Below are 17028 nucleotides of genomic sequence, written 5' to 3'. Positions count from 1 at the left end.
ACAATTCATCAATTTGCTGGAGACCCCCTGGAACCCCCCCAAGGACCCCTGATGGTCCCCGGACCCCACATTGACAACCACTGCTGTACAGAACTCACCACACATTAGTTTTTCAAAGCACATTTTCAAAAATCTCTCCCCGGGGGAGCAACATGCCCCCAGAACCCCCTAGCATTTTTGGTGAAGTAGCTCTACCCTTTTAAATATTATTTGTATGACATTTCTGCTTTATTAAACAGTTCACAGTGGAAAGGGACAGTAAAGATGGGAGAGAGGGGATGTAACAAAGCAACAAGGGTTCCAGGCCGATTTCGACCCAAGACTTTGCATTTTACATGGTAGGCACCAGGGGGCTAGAAGTTTTGCCCCTGCCCCTTTCAGAGTCTGTGCACGCCCATGCTTCACCATGTATGAGACGTTTATCGTGGTTTATTACAATCATTTCTGCCTCCAAAACAAACCAACCAGATAAGAACAACTTTTTAACAGTCAGCAGTCTAATCAAAGTTTTTTTCATAGACAGGTGATCCATAATCAACTCGCATTACTTTTTTTTAGTCTAATACTGAGCAACATTAGCTTCTAATGTCACCAAAGAACTTAAAAGTCACCCAGTTAGAAAACAAATCGCACTGCTGTGCAATGAAAGGACTGTTGGTATTTGTACTTAGAGAATGTTTGTGTGGAATCATACAAAACTAATTTACTATAAAAATATTTTTGCACTTTTGTCCCTGCTTGTAACACACCATGTTTCCTTTCTTTGATGCATCAAATGACTTCAAGTCAGGCAAGGCGGGGCTAGATCGGTCGTATCAGGAAGAAAGAATTCAAGAGTAAAAATCAGCCAATCAGCGCACACCGTTCCTGCCAGGAAACGAGTCTGGTAGCCAATCAGAGTCACGTTGGACGAATTTTAAAAACTGACCCGCCATGATTGTTTTGACTCGACTCCGTCCGTTGTGTCTCAACGTTACCTGAGCAGGCAGCAGGAACAATTAGATTTTAAGTAGTTTTTGGGAACTTTTTAAACGGTAAGATACGGTGGTTATCAAACGCTGTGTGACTGATATGTTTATTACTGTATCGTTAGATTTTTGTCAAATGTCTGCCGACCAGTTAATGATAACAACCTAACTCACCTAACGTTATAGGTAGCTAACGTTTGCTAGCTTGGTTATCCAAACATGTTGTTGAAGCCTTTGAATTGAATTTCAGTTGTGGGTCCTTGTTTTTAATGTTCCACAAAACTGAACAGCCGTTGTGGACGAGTAGCTGACTAACGTTAACGTGACATTTTGCTGTAGTTTGGCGTTGGTTTAACTTATTTCCAGTGGCGTTAACGTTAACTGTAGTTGAGATCAGTGGTTGGAATGAAAACTTTTTTGCTATTGGAATAACAAGCAAATTTAGACACAGTTCAAGTTGATTTCTCCTTTTTATAACAGTTGCCATATCTAGTGACACATCTACATTGACCACAGTGTACATCAGTATCTGTAATGACAGTGATATTTCTTCGTAATAACATGTCAATACGCCTCTTACACCTTCTTCTGCTCGCCTGACCAGACCAGGTATCTGATCACCATGGAGTCTCGCTTTGCCCGCCTGCGCCAGCGGGACAGCAGCGTGTCGATGTTGCGGGTGAAATTGTCCCGGAGAAGGTCTCAGTCCCAGAAGGAGAACAGGGAACGCGCAATCAACACGCGCAGGCAGCTGGACAAGCTGCCTGAGCTGGAGAGCTCCTGTCTGGACGCCTCCATAATGACAGTCAACATGTCGGCCATTCAGGAGAAGGCACCAGCTAAACGTAAGGATTGATTACCTGTGAAATCAATACACTCACCTATTGTTTCACCTCACCCTTTTTTTGTATCCTACCATGGTTCACCCAACGGATTTACTCTCCATTTTACATTTAGCTGATGCTCTGATTCAGAGAGACAAACAATGAATTAGCAGTTAGGGGTCCAGGGTCTCCCTCAAGGATGTTTTGACAGGATACATTGGCTGTTGCAGGGATCAAACCCATGACCATAACTCTCGTATCACCAGGCTACCCATCCATCTAGTTAACTCTTCCCCTATCCCACACCTCTTCCACTTCTCCACAGACGCGGCTGCAAACGAGAGGATGAAACAGCTCGAGCGCTGGAAAGAACGCAAGGCACTGGAGAAGGAGAAGGAAAAGAGAGACAAGGAACGTAAAGGAGTGTTTAAGACAGGCCTGTATCAGCCAAAGGACACCCTGTCCTTTGCCTCTCTGCCTCAGGTCCCAGGTGCCACAACCAGAGCTAAGGAGGTGAGAGAGGACTCGTCATCAGACCAGTTCATATTAAAGTATGATGTAGATTTAGAGAAACCTGTATCTAAAAAGATTTGTTTTCATAGTGTAAAAGTTCCATGTAGCTCTTACATCTTACACCCTGCTGTTATTGTTGGTGTGTATATATAATACTATTGTACTGATAAAGAGTTCCGTTGATTTGCATGTAATGTTTCCCTGTCTTCCCATCAGGAAAAGGTAGCCCAGCCCCAGAGTACCAGAGTAACCCGCTCTATGAAACAGCAGCAAGTGCAGAAGGTATCATATTCTCCCAAATCTTCAACACTTTATCAAACCCCTCTCATTGTTTTAATAAAACAACATTTAAAACCATACCTGTGCTTTGTTGCTTCTTTTCTCCACAGCCTCAGAAGGAACAGGACCGAAGCACTGCTGTGAAAAAAGGTAAATTGTAATTGAATTACTAGGACACTGCTCATCATAGAGCTTCAGCAGTGCTAATTCCCAGCATTTAATTTAGCTACGTCACTCCTGGATTTATAAAAAAAAAAAAAAAAACATCTTATGATTTAGATCATCTTTGCCCGTTTATAGTAGTTCTGACCTCCCATTCTCTTATAGTCCAACCTGCTGTGGAGAGATCAACCAGGAGCCGGGTTGCTGTTGTCCAACCATTGCCAGCACCTACTGTAACCAGGACCAAAGCCTCTACAGGTAACTAATGAAGAGCAAATCACATGCTGCAAAACAAACCTCATTCGTAACTGGACAGTGAGATCAGCTATCATGTTTTTTCTTATTCTTTGCGTCTGTCCCATGCCCTTCTCTAGTAGAGCCGGTCATGCGAGCTCTGTCGACCAGATCAGCCAACAGGCCTCCTGTCGCAGCTGTTCCTCTGGCTAAGAACAAGACTAAAGACAACTCTGCCACAGGTACAGACTGAACCAAACTTGCACTTTAAAGACCCCATGAAACGGCATCTTTACCGCCTTGATTTCATGCATTTCCTGGTGAAACAGGATGTTGGGGCGAGACATAATGCAGTGAGGGATCATTCAAAAGTCTAAACCAATGGAAGGCAGTTTTATTTGATGGGATGAGCGGGATTGTTCAGCAGTCTGTGATGGTTTTATTGGTTAGAATTTATATTATGGTGCAGCATGAAGTGCCCATTAAAGATAGACTGTTTTCCAGGAAATAAAAGTAATCGAAGGTTCATTTCATGGGGACTTTAAGGAGCATTTCTATTCTGAGTGTTGGAAGTACAAATATCAAAGCAAATGTACAGAGACAGTACAGTTACACTTAGCCATCTGTAATACTAAAACATGTCCTTTCTGACAGATGCAAGAGTGACAAGGACCAAAGCAAATGTCAAGCTTGCAGCCCCCCCTTCTGGCAGAGAAAGGAACAACAAAGGTATCTACTGTTGTCAACATGACTGCATCCACAACATCCTTACCACAACCCATATTTAGATGCTGTCTCAGTTTTAATTTTTTCTCAGCGAACTCTGTACAGTTGTTTTTATTTGTCTATTATACCTTTTTCTGTGTGTGTGTCCCTCTCTCTTTTATTCTACAGTGACTGGTGATGACACAGTCCAATTTGCTGTGCCAAAGGTAAGCATTTCAGTGTATTTCACATGCAGTGGGTTTAACCTATGACTGGTAACACAGGAGCAAATTATCCTTTAGGCCGTTTAGTTTACTGTTTATGTCTTGTGTAGGAGCCTGAGTTAAGGGAACCGGAGCAGAAAGCTTGTCCCGCCAGCCCAACACCCTGCGCAGAGGAGGAGGAGATGGTGGTGGACCAAGCTCCGGCCGACTCTCTCCCTCCTGTGGATCCGGCTGAATCTGCAGCCTCCTTCGCCCCTCAAGGCTTTATCTTCCAGGCTCCTGTCGGCTGTTCCTCCTTCAAATTTGAGCCTCTCACTCCTCGCTCAGCAGGTGCTTTCCTCACACCAAGGTCTGTGTCTGTTTTTTCCCTCCTCTTTATATTTTTAAATTGCTTGACGGTATGCAAAACACTGACAAACCTTGGTCGATGTAGTTGTTTCTAGTATCATTTTGCTGCAGATTGGAGTTTTGTAGTTATGCAAACATTTCTTGGAGGTAGAGATAATCTCATTGGTTAAGTCAAACCACAATTATGGGCAGAGCCGAAGAACCACACTTTTTCTAAAGTTACATTAGACTCAAGCCCAGTGAAAAATCTAAATCCCATTCTCTGACTTCCCAGTTGCAGCTTCAATCTTCCCTCTGCTCCTGTTCCTGCGCTCGACCTCGAGCCTCAAGCTGAGCAGAGCGAACCCTCTCCCCCCAAATCCCTCCACCGCTCCCCGCCTCGCCCCTCTCCCACACTGGCCCTACCAACTCCAGTCAGCCCCCAAGAGCCGAAGCACGATGTACCATACTTCAGGTAAAGAAACAAAAATCTCTCATAAAATATTGCAAGGCCGTACTTGTAATGTGTGTATTATTCACTTTGAATTTTATGTGTGTCTCTGTATGTTCAGATCAGAAATCGCCAATGAGACGGACAGACTGATGAGTCTATGTGGCAACTGGGTGTATAAAGTGGAAGATGAGTCCATCCCAGAAGAAAGTGAGTGTATTCTCTTTTACCAGAGGCCAGGGTGACGTGTTGAATATGTGACTGTAACTGAACTTGGGTGCTGCAGGGAGTGGTGGTATCCTAACTGGGGAAAATTACATTGTTCCTAACTAAACCACGGTTTGAGTACATGTTTGTCTTGTGCTCCTTACCTGTGTAGTGAGAGACCGTATGCGCACAGTGGTTGGCCAAGCCAGGCTGCTGATGAAGGAGCGCTTTAACCAGTTCGGCGGTCTGGTGGACGACTGCGAGCTGGGCAGAGGGGAGAAGATCACCACCTGCACTGACCTGCAGGGGTTCTGGGACATGGTTTACTACCAGGTGAGAGCCTCACAGGAGAGGGGCAGAAACAACACGTTGTTTCAAATGTAAAACATGCCAAAAATGGATGAATATAATGATTTTGGTGAAAATTGACTGAATCTTGCCCTTTTCTCCTGTTGTCGGCTTTCAGGTGGAGGATGTCAACAAGAAGTTTGATGCCCTCAAAGAGTTGGAGTCCCGAGGTTGGGTGGAGGAACACGAACACAAACCCCCACCGCGACAGAGGAAGGTAGTCAAGGTGAAGACCCTCTACTTGCATTTTTTTTCTCCAGAGGCAAAGAGTTTGTGGTGTAAATGCAATTTAGATTATAGTAGAGCTATTGCTGGTTGGAATTTAGTTGTTTTTCACTTGTGCATCTGTCTTGGTTTTTAAGGTAGAAGACCTACTAACAACTTTTCTACCGGTATTTTCTCCGTTTTCATTCTGGTTGTCAGTCAGCTGCCAATGTAATGTGAAACCCTGCCTCTTCTTGGTGATTAGTCGGCTCACAAAAAGGAGCTCTACATCATGAGCACTCCTCCTTCCCAGCATTCTCAACTTTAGAAAGCACTCCACTCTGCCTAAAAAGATGCCAGGTGCAGCACCTTTCCAAAACGGCCGTGCTCCATTGACTTGTAAAAGTGCAAGTCAGTTTTTAAAAAAAAAAGTATAATGGTGTGAACACAAACTAAGACTTTTTGTCTCTTGTCCTTTTGACAGAAACCACCTTCCGCCACAGCTCCCAAGCCAGCAGGGACCAACGCCGCAGCCAAGTCCCGCCTGGCTGCAGTGAAGGCTGCCATGAAAGCCAGACAGCAGGCTGCCGAGGCAGAGAAAGCTGCCAAGGCTGCAGGTAACGCTGAGGACGGACCTGGCCCGAACCCTCAGGACTCACAGCCCCTGGCAGCGGCCCAGCCTGCAGACACCGTGACGTTCCATGGAGGTTTCTTCCAGGTGGAGAGCCCAGCCAAACTATCAGGTGAGAAAACCAGCACTCCTCGTCAAAGTAGGATGGCTGGAGGAGGGGGAATCCCCGGGACTTGCAGTGTGCTTTACCAGGCTGTTTGAGCTGCTGGATTTGGACTAAATTCTGTCTTGTGTTCTCTATCTCTGCAGGTTCAGTGAGGAAATCCAGCCGTCTGAGTGCTGCCCCGCTGCCTCAGGCCTCTCCCTGCTCCTCCCTCACCAAGTACCTCACTCCTGGAAGAGTCACCCGCCGATCTGCTGCTCTGTCACACGCCTCCCCTCTCCCCTCCCACGCCTCCCCTGCTCCCCTCACCCACACTCCTGCCCACCTCACTCTTCCTCTCAGGCAAAGCCCTCGCCAAGCACCACCAAAGTCTCAGCCTGGCACCCCTCAGCCGCCCCAGAACAGAAAGGATACTGTAAACGCCTCCCTCTGTATCTCACCCGTCAAGGAGGTTCCCTCAGACGACACACAAGCTGAAGAATGTCCCGCAAACCAATCAGAAACACTTTCCAGGCAGGATGAGGTCACTTCTGGGTGTGACGAAGACGCCAGCCAACCTGAGCGCTGTACGCTTCCTGAACCCAGCAGCCCAGTACCTGCACATTCACTCCCAACCATTGCTGTAGTCCAGGAGCGAGATGGATCCCCTGAAGACAGCAATCCTAGCCTGCCTCTCTCTCCCAGGCTATCCCTCTCTCCATGCAAACCTCCTTCTCCATCCAGCCACATTCCTGAACTCTCCTCAGCGCTGAGTTTCTCCCTGTCTCCCTGCTCAGCACCCAGCCAGTCTCCCCTCTCCTCCCCTACGGTGTTTTCCTCTCCTCCTGCAGTCCAGGAACCTGTGGAGGCCCAAGAGTCCATGAGCGTCACTCCGGACAGCTCAGTCATTGAGGTAAACAGTTTTGTGTATTTGGTGAAACTAAATAGTCGGAGCGGTGCTGTAATATATGAATTGATGCTATGATAGTCCCGTTTCTGAGTTGGAAAAATCTTATTGGCTAAATGCAGCCTTATAAGATGCCATTGATCCAAAGTGTCTGTCTTACTGTACCATAATTGAATACTCTTTCAGCACAAGTGATCCCAGCAGGAATCAAACCCTGGTCCAATCTGCAAAACCATTTGTAGCTTGAGCTCTTCAATAAACAAGTTAACCTGTTGTGTTTTTAGGACATTCCTGGGTTGGACTTTGAGCGCTACCTCCAACCTTCAGAGAGATGCAGCCTGTCACCCAGGGAGCCTGTAGCCATAGAGACCAACTCACCCATGGCAGTGGATGTGGAAATGGAGAGTCCCAGAGCTCAGCCTGGGGATCTGCTAAATCAGGAAGAGGCAGTTATGATGCCCACAGGTAATGTATACAAACACACACAGATGCAGGTTTCACCTGGGTTTTGTACTTCAACAACACTATAATGGATATTAAAGCTGCAGTAGGCAGGTTTCTAAATTGGCTTTTTCTTTTTTATTGAGCAATAGTAATCCCCATATTGGGACGACATTTTTCTGTTGCAAAAAAAAGCTTTAAGACAGATGGATATTGGAGTAGTTATATTCAGTCTTTTTTAGCATGGGTATATTACAAACTGACAGTATTACAAGTTTTGCTTAAAAATTGCACCCTATCTACACAGTATCTTTTGCTGTCTGTGATCACTGTTATGCTCACTCCTCTCTCACTCTCACCACAGCACTACCAGGTGTTCCAACAGTGTTCACTCCTCAGTCACCACAGGTTAAAGTCTTTTCCCTTTTCTTTCCTCTCCAAATATAAACCTTAAATTCACTTGGAATGACCTCTCCTCAATTTCACTTGGTGTACTGTTTTAATTTTAGCCTGATTGTTGCTGAATGTCCTGACAGTCTCTTTCTTCTTCGTGTTTGTCAGGTCCAGACGGCGGAGTCTGACCTCCTCCTTTTCACCCCTGACCCGAAGAACAGGATACGGCAGTCTGTCTGCCCCAGTGACCTGATGGTCTTCACCCCTCCCTCCAACATGTAGCATATACAGCAAAAATATATAGCAACCTATAGTGTACTACTGTGTCAAAGTTTTTATTTTAAAGATGTACTTTTTCCCCTCTTGAAAAAAGACTATCTGGGTGATTTGAAAAAATTTCCACTGTATTTTTATTGTTTTTTTTAAATAAAATTCTCTCTCTCATTTCAAAAATTAAATGGCCAATAGTCTTCATGTTTCCAATCATACACAGAGCAATGCTAAATAAATGGTAAGATGCACTCAATGTAAGCACATAAAATGTTCAAGTGAAAGGCTTGTTCAAGTTCAGTTATTGACTTAAGGTTAGGGCTGCTCTGGATATTTATTTCTTCTTTTTGGACCCTGTGCCTGTGGACAATTTAGCCGCAGCAGTGACCAAGAGAGAAGTGTTTGAGGCCACAGGTGTCTGAGGCGCTGGGGAAGAACAGCTGACTTCATCGTCCTGTCCATCAGATTTCTCTGCTGCCTCCTCCTCTTCCTCCTTCTGCCGTCTTTCCTCCTCAGCCTCCCAGTGCTCTCTCAGCCTGAAACGCAACACACACAACTTCTGTGACATTTCAAAGGGAAAAAGATGCCTAAACACAAGTTGTCTGTAGTTAATCATCAGGAGGCTTGGCTACCTGGCTTGCTCCTGGGCCTTGGCCAGAGCGATGCGTCTCTGGGCCTTCTGGCGGAGCCGCCCTTCCTTCAGCTCCCTGCTCACTAACTGGTTATGGACGTAAGCAGGGAAGAAACAGTGGCTGAAGAACTGATGGATCCTCTGAATCCACAGGTCCAGCTCACTCTCCCTGGCCAGCTTTCCTTCATCTCCCCCCTCTTCTGTGGTCTCTGGATGAAATATAGAGCCTGTTAGACTAACATAAGCAGGTGTGTAGGAAGTCTACTGTAACATCTCCATATGAAGGATTATGGTTCTCTGGGCTACATTTGAATATTCCACAATGAATGAAGAAATTGTTCCCCTCTTCTGTATATACCCTTTGGTTTGAATTAAGAGTCCCCTTCTTGGTCTAAGTTGTGATATAAGCAGAGAACTGTTGATAAAGCAGAGCTCAGTTCAGTGTACCTGTGCTGGGTAGATGGGAAGGATTACTGGTCAATTTAGTCTCCAGTACTGGCACCATGGTGGCACCTGCAAAGGACTGTCTCTGAAGGGAAACCTCCTCCCTTCTCCCAGTGTCTGACAACAGTGTAGCAGAATCACTGCCCATCTCTGAGAAACATTCAAATTAACAACATTCATCAAGTGGTTCCTGATTTAAAAAACTATATAAGCTCTCTATAAATCATATAAGTTTAAAATTCAAGATACAAAATTTAATTACATGCCTGCAAAAATAATTTATATTTTCCTTAGTGCAGCTCAAGTTTAAAATGCAAGACCTTACATAGCCACAATACAAAGTCACATACATTCACAAGTTCACACTGAAAATTAATTGTATATCTTAAAGTCTATTTTTATATATTTCACCCTCATGATAAAACATGATAGTGCCATTCAGGCAGGTCAATATACAAAACTACAAGTTATGTTCTAGTGTATCTAATGCAATGAATATACAAAGTAATTATATTTTCTAAACAATATATAAGACAATTCAAGTCATATTCTGTTATAGGAAATGCAGTATTTGAATGAATTATCAAGCAAAAACCCCACAAACAACAAACCTGCCATCTGAGATTTGATGTTGACTACAGTCTTGAGATTCTGTTGAGCCTCCATGTCTTCAGAAGTGGATAACTGCAGGATCTCTCTGGATTTCCCTATCTATTGAGAAGTAAATACGGTAATAAATATGTGCTTGAACAACTTAAAGTCATATTACCAGGTTCACAGCATGTTTCATCAGCAAGCAGCTTGATTTTCTGCCTTTTTTCATACACAGATGGATGTTAGATCTCTCAAATAGACATAAAATGTATTAATAAACCTCAGTCATTTTTGTCTAGTAACCAATGATTGAAGTCTACAGTGTTCAGTAAAAGTAACTGGTATTCCATATTGGCCTGTGCTGAAACTTTATAACTCTGTCTGATTTGTACAGAATGCACATACAATATACTGAATTTATTTGCAAGATGTTTAAGTTCTCCTGTTGTTTTTTCTTTCAGATTTGACCAACCTCCACTGACTTGGGGCTGGAGACTTCAGGAGAGATGGGGGAATTCACTGGAGCTGCAGCCTGGAGAAAAGAAACCCGCGAAAAGTCACCTTCTTTCCAAGTGTGTTGTTGTTTTTTTCTTGTGCATGATTAGCTGAATGTACCATATAGTTTTATGCATTTCAACAATCCTAAACAAAATCGAGGAACCACAGTATCTAATTCTTTGAGGGAGGTAAGGTAGGGAAGGATTGAGAGTCTGGAGAAAGGATCTGACCGACTGGGAGGGGCAGCTTGGAGTCGGCAGGCCGCTCTCACTGGCCTCCTGCACTGGTGAATCCCTCCTGGCCTCTGCGTCAGGACTGGACTGTGACTGGCCCTCCTGAGGGGATTCAACCTGCTGACACTTCACCTCAGCACAACCCAGGAGGGCCTCGAAGAACTCCAGGAAGGTAATCTACAAGAAAAAGAGTGGGAAGGAGGGAATACAGGAGAGGGTAAGTTAGTGGATGGATGGATAGAAAGAATGCCCAAACAAAGAGGCTGTATGGATGGGGAAATTGATTAATTTTAGGCACACAGCTGACCTCTAGATCCAGGTTGCAGTATGACAGGTTGCTGGGGTCGACGCTCTCTGCAGTGATGATCTCTAATAGCCTCGCTATGGTCAACTTAGTGTCCAACAGACTGAGATCCTGGCAGGAGAAACCAAACCAATCAACACAACGACTCAAGTGTAGTGGGAATCACACATGGCTCTACACTGCTTTATGCATATCAGTGGATTTTGTTTTTATTCCATGGACAGAGTGGTCTTTTTTTCATGATATGTTGGTCCTTGGGGAAGCTGGCAGTTCTTTGAAGCTAAGTTTTGACACAGTGGGGGATGTTGCAGTGCCTTGATGTCAGGTCAAAACCAAATGTCAACTTTTCAGGAAGTAAGAAAAACAGCTTTGTGGTTTTGGGTTTTTACATGAGTAGCCAACAGTGAGTGGTGGCCAGGCCCAACACACACTGATGCAAACTGAATGCTAGTAAAAGTGTAGATTAGTGAGTTATTCACTTTGGTGGTATTTTTTTTTAATTCAACTGTATAATGTCGATTAGATTCTTTCACTTTGTCAGTTAAATAATGTGACGGTTCAAAATGGCGCAGTTGGCCATAATCCTGAGGTTGCATTTATCTCTTATGTGTACACCAGTGGGGAAAACAAATAAGAGGCGGTCGATATTTATAGTAATCTTCTCGTGTTTACAGAGACATCACAGTGTGTTGCACCTTGAACATCCACAGCAGGTGTCGGCAGGTCATGGTGCGGTCAGCTGAGGGGGCTGGGCTGACCCTGCAGTGAGCCTGGTACACTTCCCAGCACCTCTCAGTGTAGTTCAGAGCAACCACCGCACGGACTGGGTGACTGAACAGGAACCCTGGATCAACACGACACAGCTAGAGTTAATGAGCACAGCAATTAGGGTGTTTGATATTGTACCTGTCTTGCCAAAATGGCTGTTAGGTACACAGGTTCAGATAAATCATGCAACAACATTAGATGACAGAGGAACCCGCACACTGATTTGCTAGAACATAAGAAGCATCAAAAAGGGAAATCAGGTAGTGGAGACAGCAAAAACAGTGCAAAATAGTGCAAAATATAATTAATTACTGCAGACTTTTCAGTCCAGTGTGGCATACTGCGGGTTCCTCTGTCATCTAATGTGTGTGTGTGTGGACATGCTCCTGTATTAATAGTATGAACACCTTTTACATTCTTTGCATTAGGAAGGATGTTGTCCTTCATCAGCTTGGAAAAGCATGCAGCCAGAATGTTCTTTGGTGACCTGTGACAAGGAGAGACAAGGGGAGTGACGTTTCTCTAAAGATCAGGTTTAACCAAAGATGTGTTGTTCCAGTTAAAAACATTGTCACTGTGTATTGCAGTATAGTCAAATGGTTTATTGGTGCAGTAGTTCTGTGTTCCCATATTGGTTTGAGAAAATACTCTGAACTAAACCCGCTGTTTTTCTTAGCTCCTGAAAAGTCTACATTTTGGAAATACAAGGTTTTCACGCAACAGTGACGATATGTTAGAGTAGGGTTTTGTTCCTTACTCCATGTCCTTATGGTAAGTGTGGTAGGCCACGACCACCAGACAGCTGAGGAGCCTGCGGAGCAGCATGGCAGTGAAGGGAGAGTGGATTTCCTCTGGAGGGAGATCGTCCTCTGAGGCACGAACAACATGAAAGCAAACAGATACAGCAGAGTGAGTTTTTGCTAATATTGCACTGGTTGATCAGATATAGATTTATCCTCCTCCTAGACTTAAAAAACATAATTTCTTATTCCTGGACAAGGCCTTAACCAGTGGACAATCAGAAGGCAACATCCCAAAAACATCCTTCTGAGACTTGCTCAAATCCAAGAATACTGTAATTATGAATTTGTCAATCTCCAGTGTGTTATTCCTATGTGCGAGTAAAGTATTTAAGTATTGACTCTTGCCACACACCAACTCTCTATAAGAACTTCCTTTATTTTACGTGAGGTAAAACGTTTAGAAGCAAACAACACGTTTCGCCTCCTGCTTCTTCTTCTTCTTCAGAAGAGCAAACCTAAAGAAGAAGCAGGAAGCAAAATCTCATGTAAAATCATTTCTAGAGACTTGCTGTGTGGCAAAAATCAATACATTGCAACAGTGATTTTTTGCTGCACTTCCCAGCACCCTAAAAAACAAATTTTAGTAGTGCAGGGATTTGTAAATTTTTCACTGTATAAAGTATTTAGGTATTAGTCCGTCTCACCTCTGATGAAGCGGTCCATCTGTGTCAGAGTGATGCCGTGATGGTGGACATTACAGTCTTTCAGCAAGCGCCAGAGCTGCAGGCGGGACAGCAGGAAGGTGTTGTCTGGGGAGTGGGCGTGGCCAAGTCTGCTGTAGAAACTGTAGATGGACCGCAGCTCGGCGTTGTGCCTCAGCACCACGAACTCCACCTGTTACACACAAGCCTGAGCGTCAGGTCAGAAACGGGGCTGAAAAAATGACATGGGAAATCACACACACTTCATGGTAAAGTAGGACCTGACCTCTTTGCGCTCCATGTCTCGCTGTCTCTTGGGGATTTTCTCCAGCAGAGATTCGATGTCCAGAGCCATGTCTGGTACTAGTACAGATGAATCATTACTTGGGTCTGACAGTCTCTTGAGAAATCCACCTATAACAGGATATATACAAGTACTACACTCAGTAACCAAGACACTGGTTTGTCTGAGAGTTTCAGACTGCAATACCGGTGCTACTGTCCCTCTTGATAAGATTTATGCGTTTACCATTTGGAGTGTGAGATCTAATTCCACTCAAGTTGGGGGTTGTCATCTGATCGTCCACAAACTCTCCTTCAAAGACATGCCCATTCTTCAAAGTGTATTTTCCCTACGACACATACAGTAGGGTCACTTTCAGAATTTATTTCAATTACATCTATTTGTCATTTAGTCTTTTAAATCAGACAAACATGATAACCAATAAAGGTTTATGTGTTGTATCATCAATTATAGGTCTTAACCTGGCCGTGCTTTTTATTGTTCTTCCATTCTCCCTCGTAGCGCGCCCCACTCGCATAGCAGAAGGTTCCCTGTCCGTGCCTCTGACCCTCAACGAAATCCCCGCTGTATTGGTTCCTCTGGGGATACTGGGAGCCGTCGACCCGCCTCAGGAACCAGGTGTGTGTGCCTCGCCCATGCTGACAGACAAGAGAGGGGATGCTGTTTTAAAACAACAATCAGGTGTACAAGGAAATCTGTGAACCTCATAAGAGAAAAAGCAATATCCCTGGAATTACTCCAATTTCTTTCAGATTTGGAGCAAAATGTGCCACAAACACTGAACAAAGATTCTACTTTTATTACTATGCAAAGTAGAAAGGCTAAAAGAGACTTGGTGCACAATATATGGCACAGTAACTCTTCCAATAGCTTCAAACTCTGTTCCACTAGATGTCTTAGCAAGCTATATTTTCCCCTTAATATTTCATTGGACATGGAAGCCAAAGAGAGAGAGAGACAGAGGACCTAAAGGAATAGTTCACGCCAAAATGAAAATTCAATCATTATCTACTCACCCCCATGTCAGTTTGAAACTCCATTAAAGTTGGTAGGACCACCAAACACAGTGATTTAGCCCCTGTAGTTCCATCTCAGCCTTCTCCCAAACTATTGAAGTTAACAGGGGCATTTTTCACAGCTCCCAAAAAAAGGACAAAATCGTCCCTCAGATTTCTCCAAACACCTCATGCAGCATAACCCAAGTGTTTTGTAGCCAAACGACTGCATAACATTTTCCTCACTGACCATGCACCCTACAACACTCCGGCGGAAGACTTGCTACTGTCGGGTGCAATGCCCAATCAGAGCATTGTCAGTGAGGAAAATGCAACAGTTAAATATTGGACTTTTGGATCCACAGTGCAATTGTTTGGCTACAAAACACTTGATTCTGCTGTACAAGCTATTTGGAGAAATTTGATGGATTTGTTGGAGCTGGAACCTCAATAGTTCGATAGAAAGCTGAGATGGAACTACATGGGCTAACTCGACTTTCAGCTTTCGACTGACATGGGGGTGAGCAGATAATGACTGAATTTTCATTTTGGGGTGAACTACTCCTTTAATGATGTGTTTTCATGCCTGGACACCAGTCTGCCACGTCCCGCTGTACTGCTGTCCCAGCTTCAGCCACTTCATGGTGCCTTCTCCATGCCTGATGTTGTTCCTCCACTCACCCTCGTAAATGTTACCAGAGGGGTAGCTGTTAGGAAACAGACGTAAGTCTTTGGGTTCATGTTTCTCACCGGCAATTCAAATGCAACATAGGTTGCGGATTATTTCATGTACAGAGTTCACATAAAAGCAGAAAAGGTCTGTTCATTTCTCTTCTCACTACATACATACCTTCTCACTCCACATCCCTCTCTGTTGTTATTCACCCAATCTCCTTTATACCATGAAGTCTCATCCTGGTTATAATAGATTGCACCCTAGTAAACAGACAACAGTTAAAAAAACACACATATTAAAAAACTGAATGACCATATTTGACATATAAATGGTGAATCATACCTTTCCATGCCTTTTGCCCCGATGCCACTGCCCTCTGTATACCACAGACTTATCGGCACATGTGTAGGTCCCAGTCCCGTGGCGGATAGCGTTGTACACGTCACCCTCATAGCAGCTGCTGTCCAGCCAGCTGTACCTGCTGTGGCCCATGGGCACATTGGACACAAACTCTCCCTGACAGGGGACAAACTTCGGTTCACTGACACTTTCATTTATCATATGCTACAATTTGTGAATATCAGAGGTGGGGACTTGAGTCACATGACTTGGACTCATGTCAGACTCGAGTCACAATTTTAACTGTTTGAGACTTGACTTGATGAATGAAGAGAATACTTGAGACTTGACTTGACTTGGGTTCTGGTGACTTGGGACTTGTCCTCCGATGACTTGAAAAGGTTTCTTAAGTCTTGACAAAAGATCTTGTGTTTGGGTAAATGACTTGGATTGAAAGTGATGAGATTTGTTCCATCAGACGACAATTGATTGAATTGATTGAAGTTGAAACTGATTATAGAAATCAAACTCATGATGCTCTTACCAAGTTTTTATCCTATTAAAACCATATTGCATTGAAAAGTCCTAGATATTTAGTTTTCTTTAAGATATTAAATTGATACTGGACTCTTGAATTGTTCTGTCTTGACTTGGTGTTTCTACATTTAGACTTGAGACTTGTGCCTCAAGACTTGACACTGACTTGGGACTCGAGCAACGTTTACTTGTTTACGCTTCTACTGTACCTCATACTTCACTCCATCTGCCCATGTGTAGACACCATGTCCATGCATCAGTCCCTCTGAAAACACGCCCTTCAGAGAAACACAGCAAAGTAAAGATATTTCACTCCACATCTGGGCCTGGATGCTGTGATTATATTGTATCATTTACAAGGATGTGCTGTGGTTTTGCAATACCTTGTACACATGTCCTCCTTGAAAATAAGCAACACCTTCTCCGTGGAACTGCCCGTTACAGCTTTCCCCTTCATATCTGTCCAGGTGACATCAATATTTCAACATTTGCTGTCAATTTTGGACATTTTTAGCTCACATAAACTATCACAGGTCCTATGAAAAATCACTACATTCAGGATTACCACTAAGATAATGATCCTTATAACTAAAATAGGCGTGTGGGTGTCATGCCTTTAACTTTAAATACTTAATGTTACTTTATGGATCCTGATTCACCTCTGAACAATAATATTAGAAAGGTCAGGGAGTTCATATATCATTTCATCAATCTCCGGCTGTTGGTCAGTGACAGGATCGGCTTGCGACGAGAAAGAGGTGGTGAAGTTTGTATGTTGTTCCGACTCCTGGTCGATATCTGGAGACTTCAGCACGGAGCTAGCAGAGCCGCTAGCTAATATTTTACTTTCTGTTTCCTCGGGTGTGCTTTTATCATTTTTCTTCTTAGCTTTCTTCTTTTTATCTCCCTTTGCCATTTCGTGTGCCGTTTCTCGAATTCAGATGATCGTTAGTGTCGTCTCCGTGGCAACGGTGAGCCTTTAGTGGAACGCGCTACCACTACGGCACCTGTACTAGTTCAAAAAGGTTACCTATGTCGTCGAAAAGTAAACCCCTCACTGGTCCAACAAGGATTTCACCTTATTCATACCA

The 17028-nt window shown here is 44.0% G+C and overlaps 2 protein-coding genes across 2 annotated transcripts; one reads left to right on the top strand and one right to left on the bottom strand.

Annotated features, from left to right (window-relative positions):
* Positions 1-961: 961 nt before the first annotated feature.
* On the top strand, positions 962-8291 carry dlgap5 (discs, large (Drosophila) homolog-associated protein 5). Its single transcript, XM_071905109.2, has 19 exons — positions 962-1034; positions 1573-1813; positions 2118-2305; positions 2522-2587; positions 2695-2734; positions 2912-3004; positions 3121-3222; positions 3635-3709; positions 3875-3912; positions 4020-4258; positions 4532-4711; positions 4809-4897; positions 5067-5227; positions 5361-5468; positions 5931-6189; positions 6327-7072; positions 7351-7531; positions 7872-7915; positions 8069-8291. The coding sequence occupies exons 2-19, from the start codon at positions 1591-1593 to the stop codon at positions 8180-8182; spliced, it is 2946 nt and encodes a 981-aa protein (XP_071761210.2). The 5' UTR covers positions 962-1034; positions 1573-1590; the 3' UTR covers positions 8183-8291.
* Positions 8292-8398: 107 nt separating this feature from the next.
* rsph10b (radial spoke head 10 homolog B) lies at positions 8399-16853 on the bottom strand. The gene is made up of 20 exons (XM_078290942.1): positions 16597-16853; positions 16321-16396; positions 16147-16215; positions 15404-15577; positions 15236-15321; positions 14972-15092; positions 13852-14028; positions 13616-13718; positions 13373-13500; positions 13090-13279; positions 12400-12511; positions 12050-12129; positions 11570-11718; positions 10878-10985; positions 10568-10747; positions 10312-10371; positions 9857-9956; positions 9249-9395; positions 8803-9010; positions 8399-8706 (listed from the first exon to the last, which is right to left on the bottom strand). The coding sequence occupies exons 1-20, from the start codon at positions 16851-16853 to the stop codon at positions 8505-8507; spliced, it is 2727 nt and encodes a 908-aa protein (XP_078147068.1). The 3' UTR covers positions 8399-8504.
* Between the last annotated feature and the right edge of the window lie 175 nt (positions 16854-17028).

Source organism: Centroberyx gerrardi, chromosome 20, assembly GCF_048128805.1.
Source record: "Centroberyx gerrardi isolate f3 chromosome 20, fCenGer3.hap1.cur.20231027, whole genome shotgun sequence".
NCBI lineage: Eukaryota > Metazoa > Chordata > Actinopteri > Beryciformes > Berycidae > Centroberyx > Centroberyx gerrardi.
Note: the sequence above shows the minus strand (reverse complement) of the source record. Positions and strands in the feature narration are given on the sequence as shown.

Bases quoted from the DNA above. Each gene is read 5' to 3' on its own strand.
- dlgap5 (XM_071905109.2), top strand. From the start codon at position 1,591: ATGGAGTCTCGCTTTGCCCGCCTGCGCCAGCGGGACAGCAGCGTGTCG. The intron at 4,259-4,531 runs GTCTGTGTCTGT...CTGACTTCCCAG, and splicing joins GGTGCTTTCCTCACACCAAG to TTGCAGCTTCAATCTTCCCT. The intron at 6,190-6,326 runs GTGAGAAAACCA...CTATCTCTGCAG, and splicing joins GAGCCCAGCCAAACTATCAG to GTTCAGTGAGGAAATCCAGC.
- rsph10b (XM_078290942.1), bottom strand. From the start codon at position 16,853: ATGGCAAAGGGAGATAAAAAGAAGAAAGCTAAGAAGAAAAATGATAAA. The intron at 15,578-16,146 runs GTACAGTAGAAG...GTCCCCTGTCAG, and splicing joins CAGATGGAGTGAAGTATGAG to GGAGAGTTTGTGTCCAATGT. The intron at 13,280-13,372 runs GTCAGGTCCTAC...TGTGTGTAACAG, and splicing joins GAGACATGGAGCGCAAAGAG to GTGGAGTTCGTGGTGCTGAG.